This window comes from Labrus bergylta, chromosome 17 (assembly GCF_963930695.1).
Source record: "Labrus bergylta chromosome 17, fLabBer1.1, whole genome shotgun sequence".
Taxonomy (NCBI): Eukaryota; Metazoa; Chordata; class Actinopteri; order Labriformes; family Labridae; genus Labrus; species Labrus bergylta.
The window spans coordinates 27,601,189-27,616,188 of NC_089211.1; the positions used below are offsets into that span (position 1 = coordinate 27,601,189).

The 15,000-nt window shown below is 40.3% G+C and overlaps 1 protein-coding gene across 3 annotated transcripts in view; it reads right to left on the reverse strand.

The window, feature by feature from the left end:
* Positions 1-6,458: 6,458 nt before the first annotated feature.
* The window catches only part of LOC110005753 (neutral amino acid transporter 9), a 10,967-nt gene continuing 2,425 nt past the window's right edge, over positions 6,459-15,000 (reverse strand). For 2 of the 3 annotated variants that reach the window (XM_065965552.1, XM_065965551.1), the window contains exons 2-14: positions 14,869-14,949; positions 14,322-14,451; positions 14,101-14,219; positions 13,305-13,368; positions 13,129-13,222; positions 12,239-12,409; positions 11,986-12,045; positions 11,706-11,906; positions 9,878-9,985; positions 8,419-8,525; positions 7,181-7,294; positions 6,846-6,994; positions 6,459-6,610 (exon numbers count right to left, since the gene is read on the reverse strand). In XM_065965552.1, the coding sequence (XP_065821624.1) occupies positions 6,511-6,610; positions 6,846-6,994; positions 7,181-7,294; positions 8,419-8,525; positions 9,878-9,985; positions 11,706-11,906; positions 11,986-12,045; positions 12,239-12,409; positions 13,129-13,222; positions 13,305-13,368; positions 14,101-14,219; positions 14,322-14,451; positions 14,869-14,948 (1,497 nt within the window). In that variant the 5' untranslated portion in view covers position 14,949 and the 3' untranslated portion in view covers positions 6,459-6,510. Of the gene's footprint in view, positions 6,611-6,845; positions 7,011-7,180; positions 7,295-8,418; positions 8,526-9,877; positions 9,986-11,705; positions 11,907-11,985; positions 12,046-12,238; positions 12,410-13,128; positions 13,223-13,304; positions 13,369-14,100; positions 14,220-14,321; positions 14,452-14,868; positions 14,950-15,000 lie in introns of those variants that run through there. The other variant, XM_065965553.1, reaches the window with a different exon arrangement.

The window sequence follows — 15,000 nt, forward strand, 5'->3', positions numbered from 1 at the left end:
AGAAGCTGTAGAAATGATGCAGTTAGAAGAAGCTGTAGAAATGATGCAGTTAGAAGGTGTAGAAATGATGCAGTTAGAAGGTGTAGAAATGATGCAGTTAGAAGCTGTAGAAATGATGCAGTTAGAAGCTGTAGAAATGATGCAGTTAGAAAGCTGTAGAAATGATGCAGTTAGAAGAAGCTGTAGAAATGATGCAGTTAGAAGCTGTAGAAATGATGCAGTTAGAAGCTGTAGAAATGATGCAGTTAGAAGAAGCTGTAGAAATGATGCAGTTAGAAGAAGCTGTAGAAATGATGCAGTTAGAAGCTGTAGAAATGATGCAGTTAGAAGCTGTAGAAATGATGCAGTTAGAAGAAGCTGTAGAAATGATGCAGTTAGAAGGCTGTAGAAATGATGCAGTTAGAAGCTGTAGAAATGATGCAGTTAGAAGCTGTAGAAATGATGCAGTTAGAAGAAGCTGTAGAAATGATGCAGTTAGAAGGTGTAGAAATGATGCAGTTAGAAGCTGTAGAAATGATGCAGTTAGAAAAAGCTGTAGAAATGATGCAGTTAGAAGCTGTAGAAATGATGCAGTTAGAAGCTGTAGAAATGATGCAGTTAGAAGAAGCTGTAGAAATGATACAGTTAGAAGGTGTAGAAATGATGCAGTTAGAAGCTGTAGAAATGATGCAGTTAGAAGAAGCTGTAGAAATGATGCAGTTAGAAGCTGTAGAAATGATGCAGTTAAGAAGCTGTAGAAATGATGCAGTTAGAAGCTGTAGAAATGATGCAGTTAGAAGCTGTAGAAATGATGCAGTTAGAAAAGCTGTAGAAATGATGCAGTTAGAAGCTGTAGAAATGATGCAGTTAGAAGCTGTAGAAATGATGCAGTTAGAAGCTGTAGAAATGATGCAGTTAAGAAGCTGTAGAAATGATGCAGTTAGAAGCTGTAGAAATGATGCAGTTAGAAGAAGCTGTAGAAATGATGCAGTTAGAAGAAGCTGTAGAAATGATGTAGTTAGAAGCTGTAGAAATGATGCAGTTAGAAGCTGTAGAAATGATGCAGTTAGAAGCTGTAGAAATGATGCAGTTAGAAGAAGCTGTAGAAATGATGCAGTTAGAAGCTGTAGAAATGATGCAGTTAGAAGAAGCTGTAGAAATGATGCAGTTAGAAGGTGTAGAAATGATGCAGTTAGAAGCTGTAGAAATGATGCAGTTAGAAGAAGCTGTAGAAATGATGCAGTTAGAAGGTGTAGAAATGATGCAGTTAGAAGCTGTAGAAATGATGCAGTTAGAAGCTGTAGAAATGATGCAGTTAGAAGCTGTAGAAATGATGCAGTTAGAAGCTGTAGAAATGATGCAGTTAGAAGAAGCTGTAGAAATGATGCAGTTAGAAGCTGTAGAAATGATGCAGTTAGAAGAAGCTGTAGAAATGATGCAGTTAGAAGCTGTAGAAATGATGCAGTTAGAAAAGCTGTAGAAATGATGCAGTTAGAAGCTGTAGAAATGATGCAGTTAGAAGCTGTAGAAATGATGCAGTTAGAAGAAGCTGTAGAAATGATGCAGTTAGAAGAAGCTGTAGAAATGATGCAGTTAGAAGCTGTAGAAATGATGCAGTTAGAAGAAGCTGTAGAAATGATGCAGTTAGAAGGTGTAGAAATGATGCAGTTAGAAGCTGTAGAAATGATGCAGTTAGAAGCTGTAGAAATGATGCAGTTAGAAGAAGCTGTAGAAATGATGCAGTTAGAAGAAGCTGTAGAAATGATGCAGTTAGAAGCTGTAGAAATGATGCAGTTAGAAGCTGTAGAAATGATGCAGTTAGAAGCTGTAGAAATGATGCAGTTAGAAGCTGTAGAAATGATGCAGTTAGAAGAAGCTGTAGAAATGATGCAGTTAGAAGGTGTAGAAATGATGCAGTTAGAAGCTGTAGAAATGATGCAGTTAGAAAAGCTGTAGAAATGATGCAGTTAGAAGCTGTAGAAATGATGCAGTTAGAAGAAGCTGTAGAAATGATGTAGTTAGAAGCTGTAGAAATGATGCAGTTAGAAGAAGCTGTAGAAATGATGCAGTTAGAAGGTGTAGAAATGATGCAGTTAGAAGCTGTAGAAATGATGCAGTTAGAAGCTGTAGAAATGATGCAGTTAGAAAAAGCTGTAGAAATGATGCAGTTAGAAGAAGCTGTAGAAATGATGCAGTTAGAAGCTGTAGAAATGATGCAGTTAGAAGCTGTAGAAATGATGCAGTTAGAAGAAGCTGTAGAAATGATGCAGTTAGAAGAAGCTGTAGAAATGATGCAGTTAGAAGAAGCTGTAGAAATGATGTAGTTAGAAGGTGTAGAAATGATGCAGTTAGAAGCTGTAGAAATGATGCAGTTAGAAGCTGTAGAAATGATGCAGTTAGAAGAAGCTGTAGAAATGATGCAGTTAGAAGGCTGTAGAAATGATGCAGTTAGAAGGTGTAGAAATGATGCAGTTAGAAGCTGTAGAAATGATGCAGTTAGAAGCTGTAGAAATGATGCAGTTAGAAGAAGCTGTAGAAATGATGCAGTTAGAAGGTGTAGAAATGATGCAGTTAGAAGCTGTAGAAATGATGCAGTTAGAAAAAGCTGTAGAAATGATGCAGTTAGAAGCTGTAGAAATGATGCAGTTAGAAGCTGTAGAAATGATGCAGTTAGAAGAAGCTGTAGAAATGATGCAGTTAGAAGCTGTAGAAATGATGCAGTTAGAAGGTGTAGAAATGATGCAGTTAGAAGAAGCTGTAGAAATGATGCAGTTAGAAGGTGTAGAAATGATGCAGTTAGAAAAAGCTGTAGAAATGATGCAGTTAGAAGCTGTAGAAATGATGCAGTTAGAAGCTGTAGAAATGATGCAGTTAGAAGCTGTAGAAATGATGCAGTTAGAAGAAGCTGTAGAAATGATGCAGTTAGAAGGTGTAGAAATGATGCAGTTAGAAGAAGCTGTAGAAATGATGCAGTTAGAAGAAGCTGTAGAAATGATGTAGTTAGAAGGTGTAGAAATGATGCAGTTAGAAGCTGTAGAAATGATGCAGTTAGAAGCTGTAGAAATGATGCAGTTAGAAGAAGCTGTAGAAATGATGCAGTTAGAAGGTGTAGAAATGATGCAGTTAGAAGCTGTAGAAATGATGCAGTTAGAAAAAGCTGTAGAAATGATGCAGTTAGAAGCTGTAGAAATGATGCAGTTAGAAGAAGCTGTAGAAATGATGCAGTTAGAAGGTGTAGAAATGATGCAGTTAGAAGCTGTAGAAATGATGCAGTTAGAAGAAGCTGTAGAAATGATGCAGTTAGAAGGTGTAGAAATGATGCAGTTAGAAGCTGTAGAAATGAAGCAGTTAGAAGCTGTAGAAATTATGCAGTTAGAAGCTGTAGAAATGATGCAGTTAGAAGCTGTAGAAATGATGCAGTTAGAAGAAGCTGTAGAAATGATGCAGTTAGAAGCTGTAGAAATGATGCAGTTAGAAAAAGCTGTAGAAATGATGCAGTTAGAAGCTGTAGAAATGATGCAGTTAGAAGCTGTAGAAATGATGCAGTTAGAAGAAGCTGTAGAAATGATGCAGTTAGAAGCTGTAGAAATTATGCAGTTAGAAGCTGTAGAAATGATGCAGTTAGAAGCTGTAGAAATGATGCAGTTAGAAGAAGCTGTAGAAATGATGCAGTTAGAAGCTGTAGAAATGATGCAGTTAGAAAAAGCTGTAGAAATGATGCAGTTAGAAGCTGTAGAAATGATGCAGTTAGAAGCTGTAGAAATGATGCAGTTAGAAGAAGCTGTAGAAATGATGCAGTTAGAAGCTGTAGAAATGATGCAGTTAGAAGCTGTAGAAATGATGCAGTTAGAAGAAGCTGTAGAAATGATGCAGTTAGAAGGTGTAGAAATGATGCAGTTAGAAGCTGTAGAAATGATGCAGTTAGAAGAAGCTGTAGAAATGATGCAGTTAGAAGCTGTAGAAATGATGCAGTTAGAAGAAGCTGTAGAAATGATGCAGTTAGAAGCTGTAGAAATGATGCAGTTAGAAGCTGTAGAAATGATGCAGTTAGAAAAAGCTGTAGAAATGATGCAGTTAGAAGCTGTAGAAATGATGCAGTTAGAAGCTGTAGAAATGATGCAGTTAGAAGCTGTAGAAATGATGCAGTTAGAAGAAGCTGTAGAAATGATGCAGTTAGAAGGTGTAGAAATGATGCAGTTAGAAGAAGCTGTAGAAATGATGCAGTTAGAAGAAGCTGTAGAAATGAAGCAGTTAGAAGCTGTAGAAATTATGCAGTTAGAAGCTGTAGAAATGATGCAGTTAGAAGCTGTAGAAATGATGCAGTTAGAAGAAGCTGTAGAAATGATGCAGTTAGAAGCTGTAGAAATGATGCAGTTAGAAAAGCTGTAGAAATGATGCAGTTAGAAGCTGTAGAAATGATGCAGTTAGAAGCTGTAGAAATGATGCAGTTAGAAGAAGCTGTAGAAATGATGCAGTTAGAAGCTGTAGAAATGATGCAGTTAGAAGAAGCTGTAGAAATGATGCAGTTAGAAGGTGTAGAAATGATGCAGTTAGAAGCTGTAGAAATGATGCAGTTAGAAGCTGTAGAAATGATGCAGTTAGAAGAAGCTGTAGAAATGATGCAGTTAGAAGAAGCTGTAGAAATGATGCAGTTAGAAGCTGTAGAAATGATGCAGTTAGAAGAAGCTGTAGAAATGATGCAGTTAGAAGGTGTAGAAATGATGCAGTTAGAAGCTGTAGAAATGATGCAGTTAGAAGAAGCTGTAGAAATGATGCAGTTAGAAAAAGCTGTAGAAATGATGCAGTTAGAAGCTGTAGAAATGATGCAGTTAGAAGCTGTAGAAATGATGCAGTTAGAAGAAGCTGTAGAAATGATGTAGTTAGAAGCTGTAGAAATGATGCAGTTAGAAAAAGCTGTAGAAATGATGCAGTTAGAAGAAGCTGTAGAAATGATGCAGTTAGAAGGTGTAGAAATGATGCAGTTAGAAGCTGTAGAAATGATGCAGTTAGAAAAAGCTGTAGAAATGATGCAGTTAGAAGAAGCTGTAGAAATGATGCAGTTAGAAGCTGTAGAAATGATGCAGTTAGAAGCTGTAGAAATGATGCAGTTAGAAGGTGTAGAAATGATGCAGTTAGAAGAAGCTGTAGAAATGATGCAGTTAGAAGAAGCTGTAGAAATGATGCAGTTAGAAGAAGCTGTAGAAATGATGTAGTTAGAAGGTGTAGAAATGATGCAGTTAGAAGCTGTAGAAATGATGCAGTTAGAAGCTGTAGAAATGATGCAGTTAGAAGAAGCTGTAGAAATGATGCAGTTAGAAGGTGTAGAAATGATGCAGTTAGAAGCTGTAGAAATGATGCAGTTAGAAGCTGTAGAAATGATGCAGTTAGAAGAAGCTGTAGAAATGATGCAGTTAGAAGCTGTAGAAATGATGCAGTTAGAAGCTGTAGAAATGATGCAGTTAGAAGAAGCTGTAGAAATGATGCAGTTAGAAGGTGTAGAAATGATGCAGTTAGAAGCTGTAGAAATGATGCAGTTAGAAGAAGCTGTACAAATGATGCAGTTAGAAAAAGCTGTAGAAATGATGCAGTTAGAAGCTGTAGAAATGATGCAGTTAGAAGAAGCTGTAGAAATGATGCAGTTAGAAGCTGTAGAAATGATGCAGTTAGAAGCTGTAGAAATGATGCAGTTAGAAGAAGCTGTAGAAATGATGCAGTTAGAAGCTGTAGAAATGATGCAGTTAGAAGAAGCTGTAGAAATGATGCAGTTAGAAGCTGTAGAAATGATGCAGTTAGAAGCTGTAGAAATGATGCAGTTAGAAGCTGTAGAAATGATGCAGTTAGAAGCTGTAGAAATGATGCAGTTAGAAGCTGTAGAAATGATGCAGTTAGAAGAAGCTGTAGAAATGATGCAGTTAGAAAAAGCTGTAGAAATGATGCAGTTAGAAGCTGTAGAAATGATGCAGTTAGAAGCTGTAGAAATGATGCAGTTAGAAGAAGCTGTAGAAATGATGCAGTTAGAAGGTGTAGAAATGATGCAGTTAGAAGCTGTAGAAATGATGCAGTTAGAAGAAGCTGTAGAAATGATGCAGTTAGAAGCTGTAGAAATGATGCAGTTAGAAGGTGTAGAAATGATGCAGTTAGAAGAAGCTGTAGAAATGATACAGTTAGAAGCTGTAGAAATGATGCAGTTAGAAGCTGTAGAAATGATGCAGTTAGAAGAAGCTGTAGAAATGATGCAGTTAGAAGAAGCTGTAGAAATGATGCAGTTAGAAGCTGTAGAAATGATGCAGTTAGAAGCTGTAGAAATGATGCAGTTAGAAGAAGCTGTAGAAATGATGCAGTTAGAAAAAGCTGTAGAAATGATGCAGTTAGAAAGTGTAGAAATGATGCAGTTAGAAGGTGTAGAAATGATGCAGTTAGAAGCTGTAGAAATGATGCAGTTAGAAGGTGTAGAAATGATGCAGTTAGAAGCTGTAGAAATGATGCAGTTAGAAGGTGTAGAAATGATGCAGTGTTGACAGAGTTACAGCTTCAAACGTACCTGATGATGGATCCGATGTTTGGATAAAATCTTGCCACCAGGACTCCAGATCCAACGATTAAAATGTTCAAAGCCAGAACATGAAAGAAACTGCACCCAGACCCAAGAGAGAGAGGGAAAATCATCACCTGGGATCATACCAAACCTTTATTGTCAAAAGGGTTAGGTCATCCCTAAGCAACCTTCATCTTCTGCAGTGTAAGCTGCCTTGTTACCTTCACTTCTTTCAGTGTTACAGGCTGTGTTACAGGCTGTGTTACCTTCACTTCTTTCAGTGTTACAGGCTGTGTTACAGGCTGTGTTACCTTATCTTTTGCAGTGTTACCTGGGGTAATGGTTTCCAAATATCTGGCCCATCATCTGGACCCGGACCAGGTAGCCCAGCAGGGGGTAAACCGTAATCATCTGGAACAGCAGGAAGCCCCGAGCCACAAACACCATCACATCATCACTGGGGAAGTTATCCAGGAAGTTCTGTTGGGGTCAACCACTAATCATATTTATTATATTCATTCTCTAAATACTGTTATACATATAATATTCTCAATTATGTAAAAAAAAAAAAAAAACAAGGTAGTACTACTGGATCTGAGCCAGGACTCACATTGAAGATTCAGTTACAGTTCATCTTTAATGAATACATAGGAACTTTCATCTTACTGGTTCAATGCAGTCTTTGGAGAGAGGAGGAGAGGGGAAGGCAGCAAAGATCAACACTCCCACATACAGATACGTCACTCCTACCAGGAGGTATGCCACTGACAGGTCCCGCACCTGAACACAGCAACATCAAGCAACATCAAGCAACATCAAGCAACATCAAGCAACAACATCACGCAATTCAACACCAAACAATAACGTGAGGTGATCATGACGATGTTGCTAACCCTTAAATTCTTGTGTTGGAGGCTCCTTTGACAAAAAGGGAAGTTATTAAATATCAATACTTAAAATAGAAGAAAAACAGAAGAAAATCACAATGAGAAGAAAAAAATTGTGTCACAAGCCCCCGCCGTGTCAAAGAGAGGGTCATCTCCCTGCAAACCCAGGTTCCAAGAGAAAGGTCCTGCTGTTTTGTTTGCATATACACCCAACAGCAGTTCAGAGTACACAGCCTTCTTGGAGTCTCTGGGGGGAGGGGGGGGGGGTCCTGGAAGGGGTTCTGCATGGGTACTCTAGAATTCTACTGGTGGACTTCAACGCTCACGTGGGCGATGATGGAGACACCTGGAGGGGGGTGACAGCGAGGACATCCAGCTCCATCTGAACCCAAGTGGTGCTTTGTTACCAGAACACTGATAGGCTGGTCACCTTTGGGTGTTCAGGGAGATGATTGTGGTGGATTTGAAAAATGAGGGGAAAGTCTGGTGGGGCGGAGAGACGTTGAAGACCCCTGTGAGTACGCACAGACCTTCAGGACCTGGCCAGGGAAGACTTGGGCTGTGCACACATGACGGGAAAGAGTATAGGAGTGATCTAGAATGTTTGAATGTCGGCCCTGTTAAAGTCCCCAATAACAACAAGTGGGGTCTCATGGTGTGAGGTCTTCAGTATGCTAATGAGCTTTGGAGCTCAGAAGGGGGGGATACAAACATGGCCATAGTAACAGATGTAGATAAAAGGGCTGAATGAGGTGTTCCAGGTTGGTGGAGTAAAAGGTTTCTACAGTTGGTCACACTAAACCTGGTTCAGACATCGTGTTCCCTGAGGGCTGCTGGTCTCAGCCTGAGGAGGGGGAAAACCCGGGTGCTCATCGTCCGTTACCTGCGTCTCTGTGAGGCAGAGCGGTTCTTGATGTCGAGCTGGAGATGGACAGCTTGTTGTGAAGAGAGTGCACAGTAACATGGGGAGCATGTTCAAACAGTTTGAGTTTACAGAGGGATGAAGAGTAGACTCACGTTGTTCTCTTGGTTCCTGTTGCTCTTCATCAGTGTGATGATGCAGTTGTGGATGAAGAAGGCCAGCGTGAGGACTCCTGTCAGCTGAGGGAAGAGAAGTCTGAGCTCTGAGAAGAAGAAGAAGAAATCACAGCACAAGAGAAAAGTGAAGATTGTACAAAGGTCCCAGAAAAGGTTTAGGGCCTTCACTGCATATTGTAATATATATATATATGTATATATATTCACAACCAATGAATGTGATTCTATTAATACCCTGTTCAGATTTGTGCAGAAGAAAGAAGAAAACAAGACAAAGAAAGCCTGAAAACCCCTGGAAACCCAAATCCACATAAAGCTTCTTCTTCTGTTATTTCAGACCACCTCTTAAATGTTTGTTGAGATTTCATTTAAAATTCTGAAACTCTGGGGCGCGCTGGTGGTGCAGTGGTTAGGGTGCGCACCCCATGTGTTGAGACTCTCGTCTCGAGCGGTAGGCCCGGGTTCGCTTCCACCCGTGGCCTCCTTCCGCATGTCGTTCCCTGCTCCCTCTCTCTGGTTTCCAGGCACAAAAGTAAAAATAAATCTTTAAAAAAATAAATAAATTCTGAAACTCTTCTGACGTGCATTATTGAAGACTTTGAAATAATGGAGCAGTCTGAACATCCAGCTGGAATGAGGGACTTGTAAAAGTTAGTCAGTTTTCTTGATATAAACCAGATTCTCACAACAGGCTGTTGAGTTGTTGGGTCAGTATGTGACAGAGGCCAAAAAATAACTTCTTAACTCTAAACTGTGCAAAAAAGGTGTTTTTCCATGAGGCTAACGATTGCACAATAACCACCGACAAGAGGGAAATACAGAAAGGAAATGAGTTTCAATATCTAGCTGTGGTCTTGGATTCCCAATTGAAATTTGAAGCACATATCAGATAAATGTCCAAGACCATAAAGACTTATTTGAATAGCTTTTGACTCTTAAGATCTTGGTCACTGATTAAGGCTGTTATACATGCACACTATGAATTTATCACATTCTGTTGATTGTATAAGTGTCCGGGGTCAGGCCCAATCAGCAATGAAGCCTATGTTGTGATTATACAAACAGACCCTAAGAACACTGGATCCAAAGCCAATTAATGACACCATTATACAAAAAGTAGAATTTATTATGGTTTATCAAACTAATGTTTAAGTGTGTGAATGGTTTTGCCCCCTGGTCAGTCAAATGATTCAGAAATACTCCAGTACAAGAGGTGCATTTAGAGAAGATTGAGATTTACCCTCCAATACCCTCAGAAATAAAAACATGAACTCATTCCAAAGCTTAAGCTGCCCCTAACCCCTAACCCATGGAGCCGTTTGGTTTAACCCTAACTTATTCTATTAAACAGCCAAACATGATTTAGAGATAAAAACCAGGACGCACATTTGAATACACAACACAAAGCCAGGGGGCCTCCATAGTGTTATTAACACACCTGGAACATAGAACTGTGTGGGAAGGAACCAGTGGAACTCCAGGTGGAAGCCAAGGCGGACAGCTTTGATGGTGACCAGTGTGATCAGGTAGACCACTGAGATGGTACCTGGAAGACAGCAACAGTAGATTCTATGAGCACAACCTGAACAGAGTCTTCTCTGGGCTGACAGCTGGAGCAGACTCTTCTGTGTTTGTTGTGCTTTTGCTTTCGGTTTAATATGTCCTTAGAGAGTTGCCATAGCTGCCGTAAAACAGTTTTTTCTACAGAGTTATGTGACAGCGTAACAATGTTACGATGTTATGATGTCACAGTGTTGTGATGTCATAATGTTGTGATGTCACAGTGTTGTGATGTCACAGTGTTATGATGTCATAGTGTTGTGATGTCACAGTGTTGTGATGTCATAGTGTTGTGATGTCACAGTGTTGTGATGTCACAGTGTTGTGATGTCACAGTGTTATGATGTCACAGAGTTGTGATGTCATAGTGTTGTGATGTCACAGAGTTATGATGTCACAGTGTTGTGATGTCACAGTGTTGTGATGTCAGTGTTATGATGTCACAGTGTTATGATGTCACAGTGTTGTAATGTCACAGTGCTGTGATGTCACAGTGTTATGATGTCACAGTGTTGTAATGTCACAGTGCTGTGATGTCACAGTGTTGTGATGCCACAGTGTTGTGATGTCACAGTGTTGTGATGTCACAGTGTTGTGATGTCAGTGTTATGATGACACAGTGTTGTGATGTCAGTGTTATGATGTCACAGTGTTGTGATGTCACAGCGTTGTGATGTCAGTGTTATGACGTCACAGTGTTATGATGTCACAGTGTTGTGATGTCACAGTGTTGTGATGTCAGTGTTATGATGACACAGTGTTGTGATGTCACAGTGTTATGATGTCACAGTGTTGTGATGTCACAGTGTTGTGATGTCAGTGTTATGATGTCACAGTGTTGTGAAGTCACAGTGTTGTGATGTCAGTGTTATGATGACACAGTGTTATGACATCACAGTGTTGTGATGTCACAGTGTTGTGATGACACAGCGTTGTGATGTCACAGAGTTATTATGTCACAGTGTTGTGATGACACAGCGTTGTGATGTCATAGAGTTATTATGTCACAGTGTTATGATGTCACAGTGTTGTGATGACACAGTGTTGTGATGACACAGCGTTGTGATGTCACAGAGTTATTATGTCACAGTGTTGTGATGACAGTGTTGTGATGTCACAGTGTTATGATGCCACAGTGTTATGACGTCACAGTGTTGTGATGTCACAGTGTTGTGATGTCACAGTGTTGTGATGACACAGCGTTGTGATGACACAGCATTGTGATGACAGTGTTGTGATGTCACAGTGTTATGACGTCACAGTGTTGTGATGTCACAGTGTTGTGATGTCACAGTGTTGTGATGACACAGCGTTGTGATGACAGTGTTGTGATGTCACAGTGTTATGATGCCACAGTGTTATGACGTCACAGTGTTGTGATGTCACAGTGTTATGATGCCACAGTGTTATGACGTCACAGTGTTGTGATGTCACAGTGTTGTAATGTCACAGTGTTGTGATGTCACAGTGTTGTGATGACACAGCGTTGTGATGTCACAGTGTTGTGATGACAGTGTTGTGATGTCACAGTGTTGTGATGACACAGCGTTGTGATGCCACAGTGTTATGACGTCACAGTGTTGTGATGTCACAGTGTTGTGATGTCACAGTGTTATGATGCCACAGTGTTATGACGTCACAGTGTTGTGATGTCACAGAGTTATTATGTCACACAGCACGATGTAGAATTTGAAGACTTTTCTTACCTAGGAAGGTGAACCTGGCGAAGAAGGAGGCGGAGCGGAAACAGAGCAGCGGCAGCAGCAGGACGATCAGGTACAGAGGGATGGTGTTGGTTTTACTCCACCACTGTTCAAAAGAGTTCCCGTCAGTTTCATTCCCACTGATGAAGAAGGTGCTGAAGGTCAGGTTCCCCCCGGGGTCCGTGTTTGGATAGGGACAGATCACTGAGGACAAAACAAATAAACAACAACAAATAAACAAATCACAGTTTACAAACATAACTTATCAATAAGCGAGTCTTACCTCTGTCCGAGCCATTGGTCCCAAACTCTGAGTCTGAAACATTGACGTCGTGAGCGTAATCTGTAAACATCAGAAACAAATGTCTTCACTTCTTTATATCTTTATTATCTATCACATTTATTATTATAGAACTTCTTTATATCTTTATTATCTATCACATTTATTATTATAGAACTTCTTTATATCTTATTCATGTGCTGTTCATTCTCACTTCTAATCAGTTTCCTGTCTAGATAATAAAGTCAGAACTCACTGTAGATGAACTGTCCCGTGTTGTAGAGGAAGTTGGACATGAGGACCCAGTAGACCACCATGGCTCCGATCAGAGACACCATGGAGAAGAGCAGACTGGACCACTGACCGAACTTTCCAAAATAATACCTGCAGACATCGGGGAACTCCCACTCCGATGTGTCCACATACGCTTCAGATAGAGCAGAGATATAAAAACATCTGAAGTGAATCTATGAGGACGAGTCTTATTACAAACATTCACACAGGATCCTTTACTGCAGCGCGGTGGTTTCCTGATTCTTTCATAATGTGTGTGAGCTCTGCGTCAGTAACATCGTTCTTTACACTTCAGTATGTTTACAGTCGATACAGCAGGGGGCAGTATGCACAGAGTTGCTTTAAAATACGCCATTACGCCATGAAGAAGTAACCATGGCAACCGCTGGCAGGTTGAGTCCGTCCTGCTAACTGATGTTATATCAGAAACGTCCACCTTCAGCTCAGACGAGGAAACGGGCCGTGCTGCGACGATACAACGGTTTTTGAAGTGACAGGAGATCCACTTCCTGTTTGAGCCCAAGACGCCACTTCAAGCGGACTCAGGAACAAGTCTGTGTTCACGCTGATCCAATGACCCGCCTCCGAAGTGAAACCACTCTAACCCTCTCCATATCATAGATAGATTCTAAATGTGAGGTTATTAAAACAACATATTTTTTAATTTTATCTTCTGTGATTGTTTTTGTTGTAAGCGTGTTCATGAATGTGATTGGTTACGAGCTGGTAACTCCTCCCCCTCCATGTGAACCCGCTCACAGCGCTCTGTAACCTCAGTGTGAAGGAACTGTGTTGTTAATCACCTGAGACTGCAGTTACATATAGGAGCCACCAGAGGGCGGTGTCACTCACGTATGGCTCTGGGTGACCGGAGGACGATGTAGCAGCAGTAGAGCATGAGCAGACCGGTGAAGACGAGGAGGAGGACGCCAAGCGTGAAGCCGGCCTGAAGGAACAGAGAACACACGCTCACATTAAAATCAATCATGAAGCAGGGCTTTTATTTTGAAGGGCTGTGTGATGATCACCTGTTTGATTCCCCACGGGATGCTGAGGATCGACGTGCCCATCATCGTGTTCCAGATCGCAAATCTGAGAAAACAAAGAACATAGAATCATGATGACAGATCAGCTTACTGATGATAGAATCATAATGATAGATCAGTTTATTGATCATAGATTCATGATGATAGATCAGTTTATTGATGATAGAATCATAATGATAGATCAGTTTATTGATCATAGATTCATGATGATAGATCAGCTTATTGATGATAGATCCATGATGATAGATCAGTTTATGATGATAGAATCATGATGATAGATCAGTTTATTGATCATAGATTCATGATGATAGATCAGCTTATTGATGATAGATCCATGATGATAGATCAGTTTATGATGATAGAATCATGATGATAGATCAGTTTATTGATCATAGATTCATAATGATAGATCAGCTTATTGATGATAGATCCATGATGATAGATCAGTTTATGATGATAGAATCATGATGATAGATCAGTTTATTGATGATAGAATCATGATGATAGATCAGTTTTTTGATGATAGAATCATGATAGATCAGTTTATGATCATAGATTCATGATGATAGATCAGCTTATTGATGATAGATCCATGATGATAGATCAGCTTATTGATGACAGAATCATGATGATAGATCCATGATGATAGATCAGTTTATTGATCATAGAATCACGATGATAGAGTCATGATGATAGATTCATGATGATAGATCCATGATGATAGATCCATAATGATAGATCCATGATGATAGATTCATGTATTGGTACCAGGTCGTACATGGTGATGATGCTGGGGTTTTTGGACAAGCCATCGCTGCCCGTCACTTTGAACGCCGTTCCCAGCGGGCTGTAGACGTAGATCTCCTCGGGGGTGGGGATCACATGGTTTGGAGGACTCTAGGGGGGAAACAGAGGTAAACATGGAGAAGGCTTCACAGGGACAGTACAGTTAAGATGTTGATAACCTGGCTCAGGTAGCTGTACTGTGATTGGTCATACCAGCAACCTATCAGAGGAGCCCGTCAGTCGACTGTAATAATGAACTCTGCTGTTTAAGATGGCGGCTTCAGCAGAAACTCGTTCCTGAGGATCATCGTCTACGATGTTTCTGGGCTCCACGTGGAACGGCCTGAAGATGAAAAAACACAAGTTATTAACCAATCAGCAATGACCAATCAGCAATGACCAATCATTGTGACCGTGATTAGTTTTTTTTATCATCAAACGTTTCAGATTTATCTTTAAGTAAACAAACTAACAAATTATTAATACAAATTCTGTAGGCTTCTGTGTGTGTGTGTGTGTGTGTGAGCTCGTCAGTCACTGTGAAATACCAAACTGGATTAAAAGTCACACACACTGTTGATGGTAGGCGTTAAACACACAGGTTAGAGTTCTCTTGTGAATTCCAGGAAGTCAAAGCAGCTACACACACACACACACACACACACACACACACACACACACACACACACACACACACACACACACACACACACACACACACACACACACACACACACACACACACACACACACACACAACCGTTTATTCTTCAGGTCCAGGGAGTCGGTGGATCCTCGGTGAGAGTCAGAGTTCAGCAGCGGTTGACAGTCGTCCTCCATCCTGAAACACCAGAAATAAATTCACTTTTTCATTTTCAACACACTGCGAGAA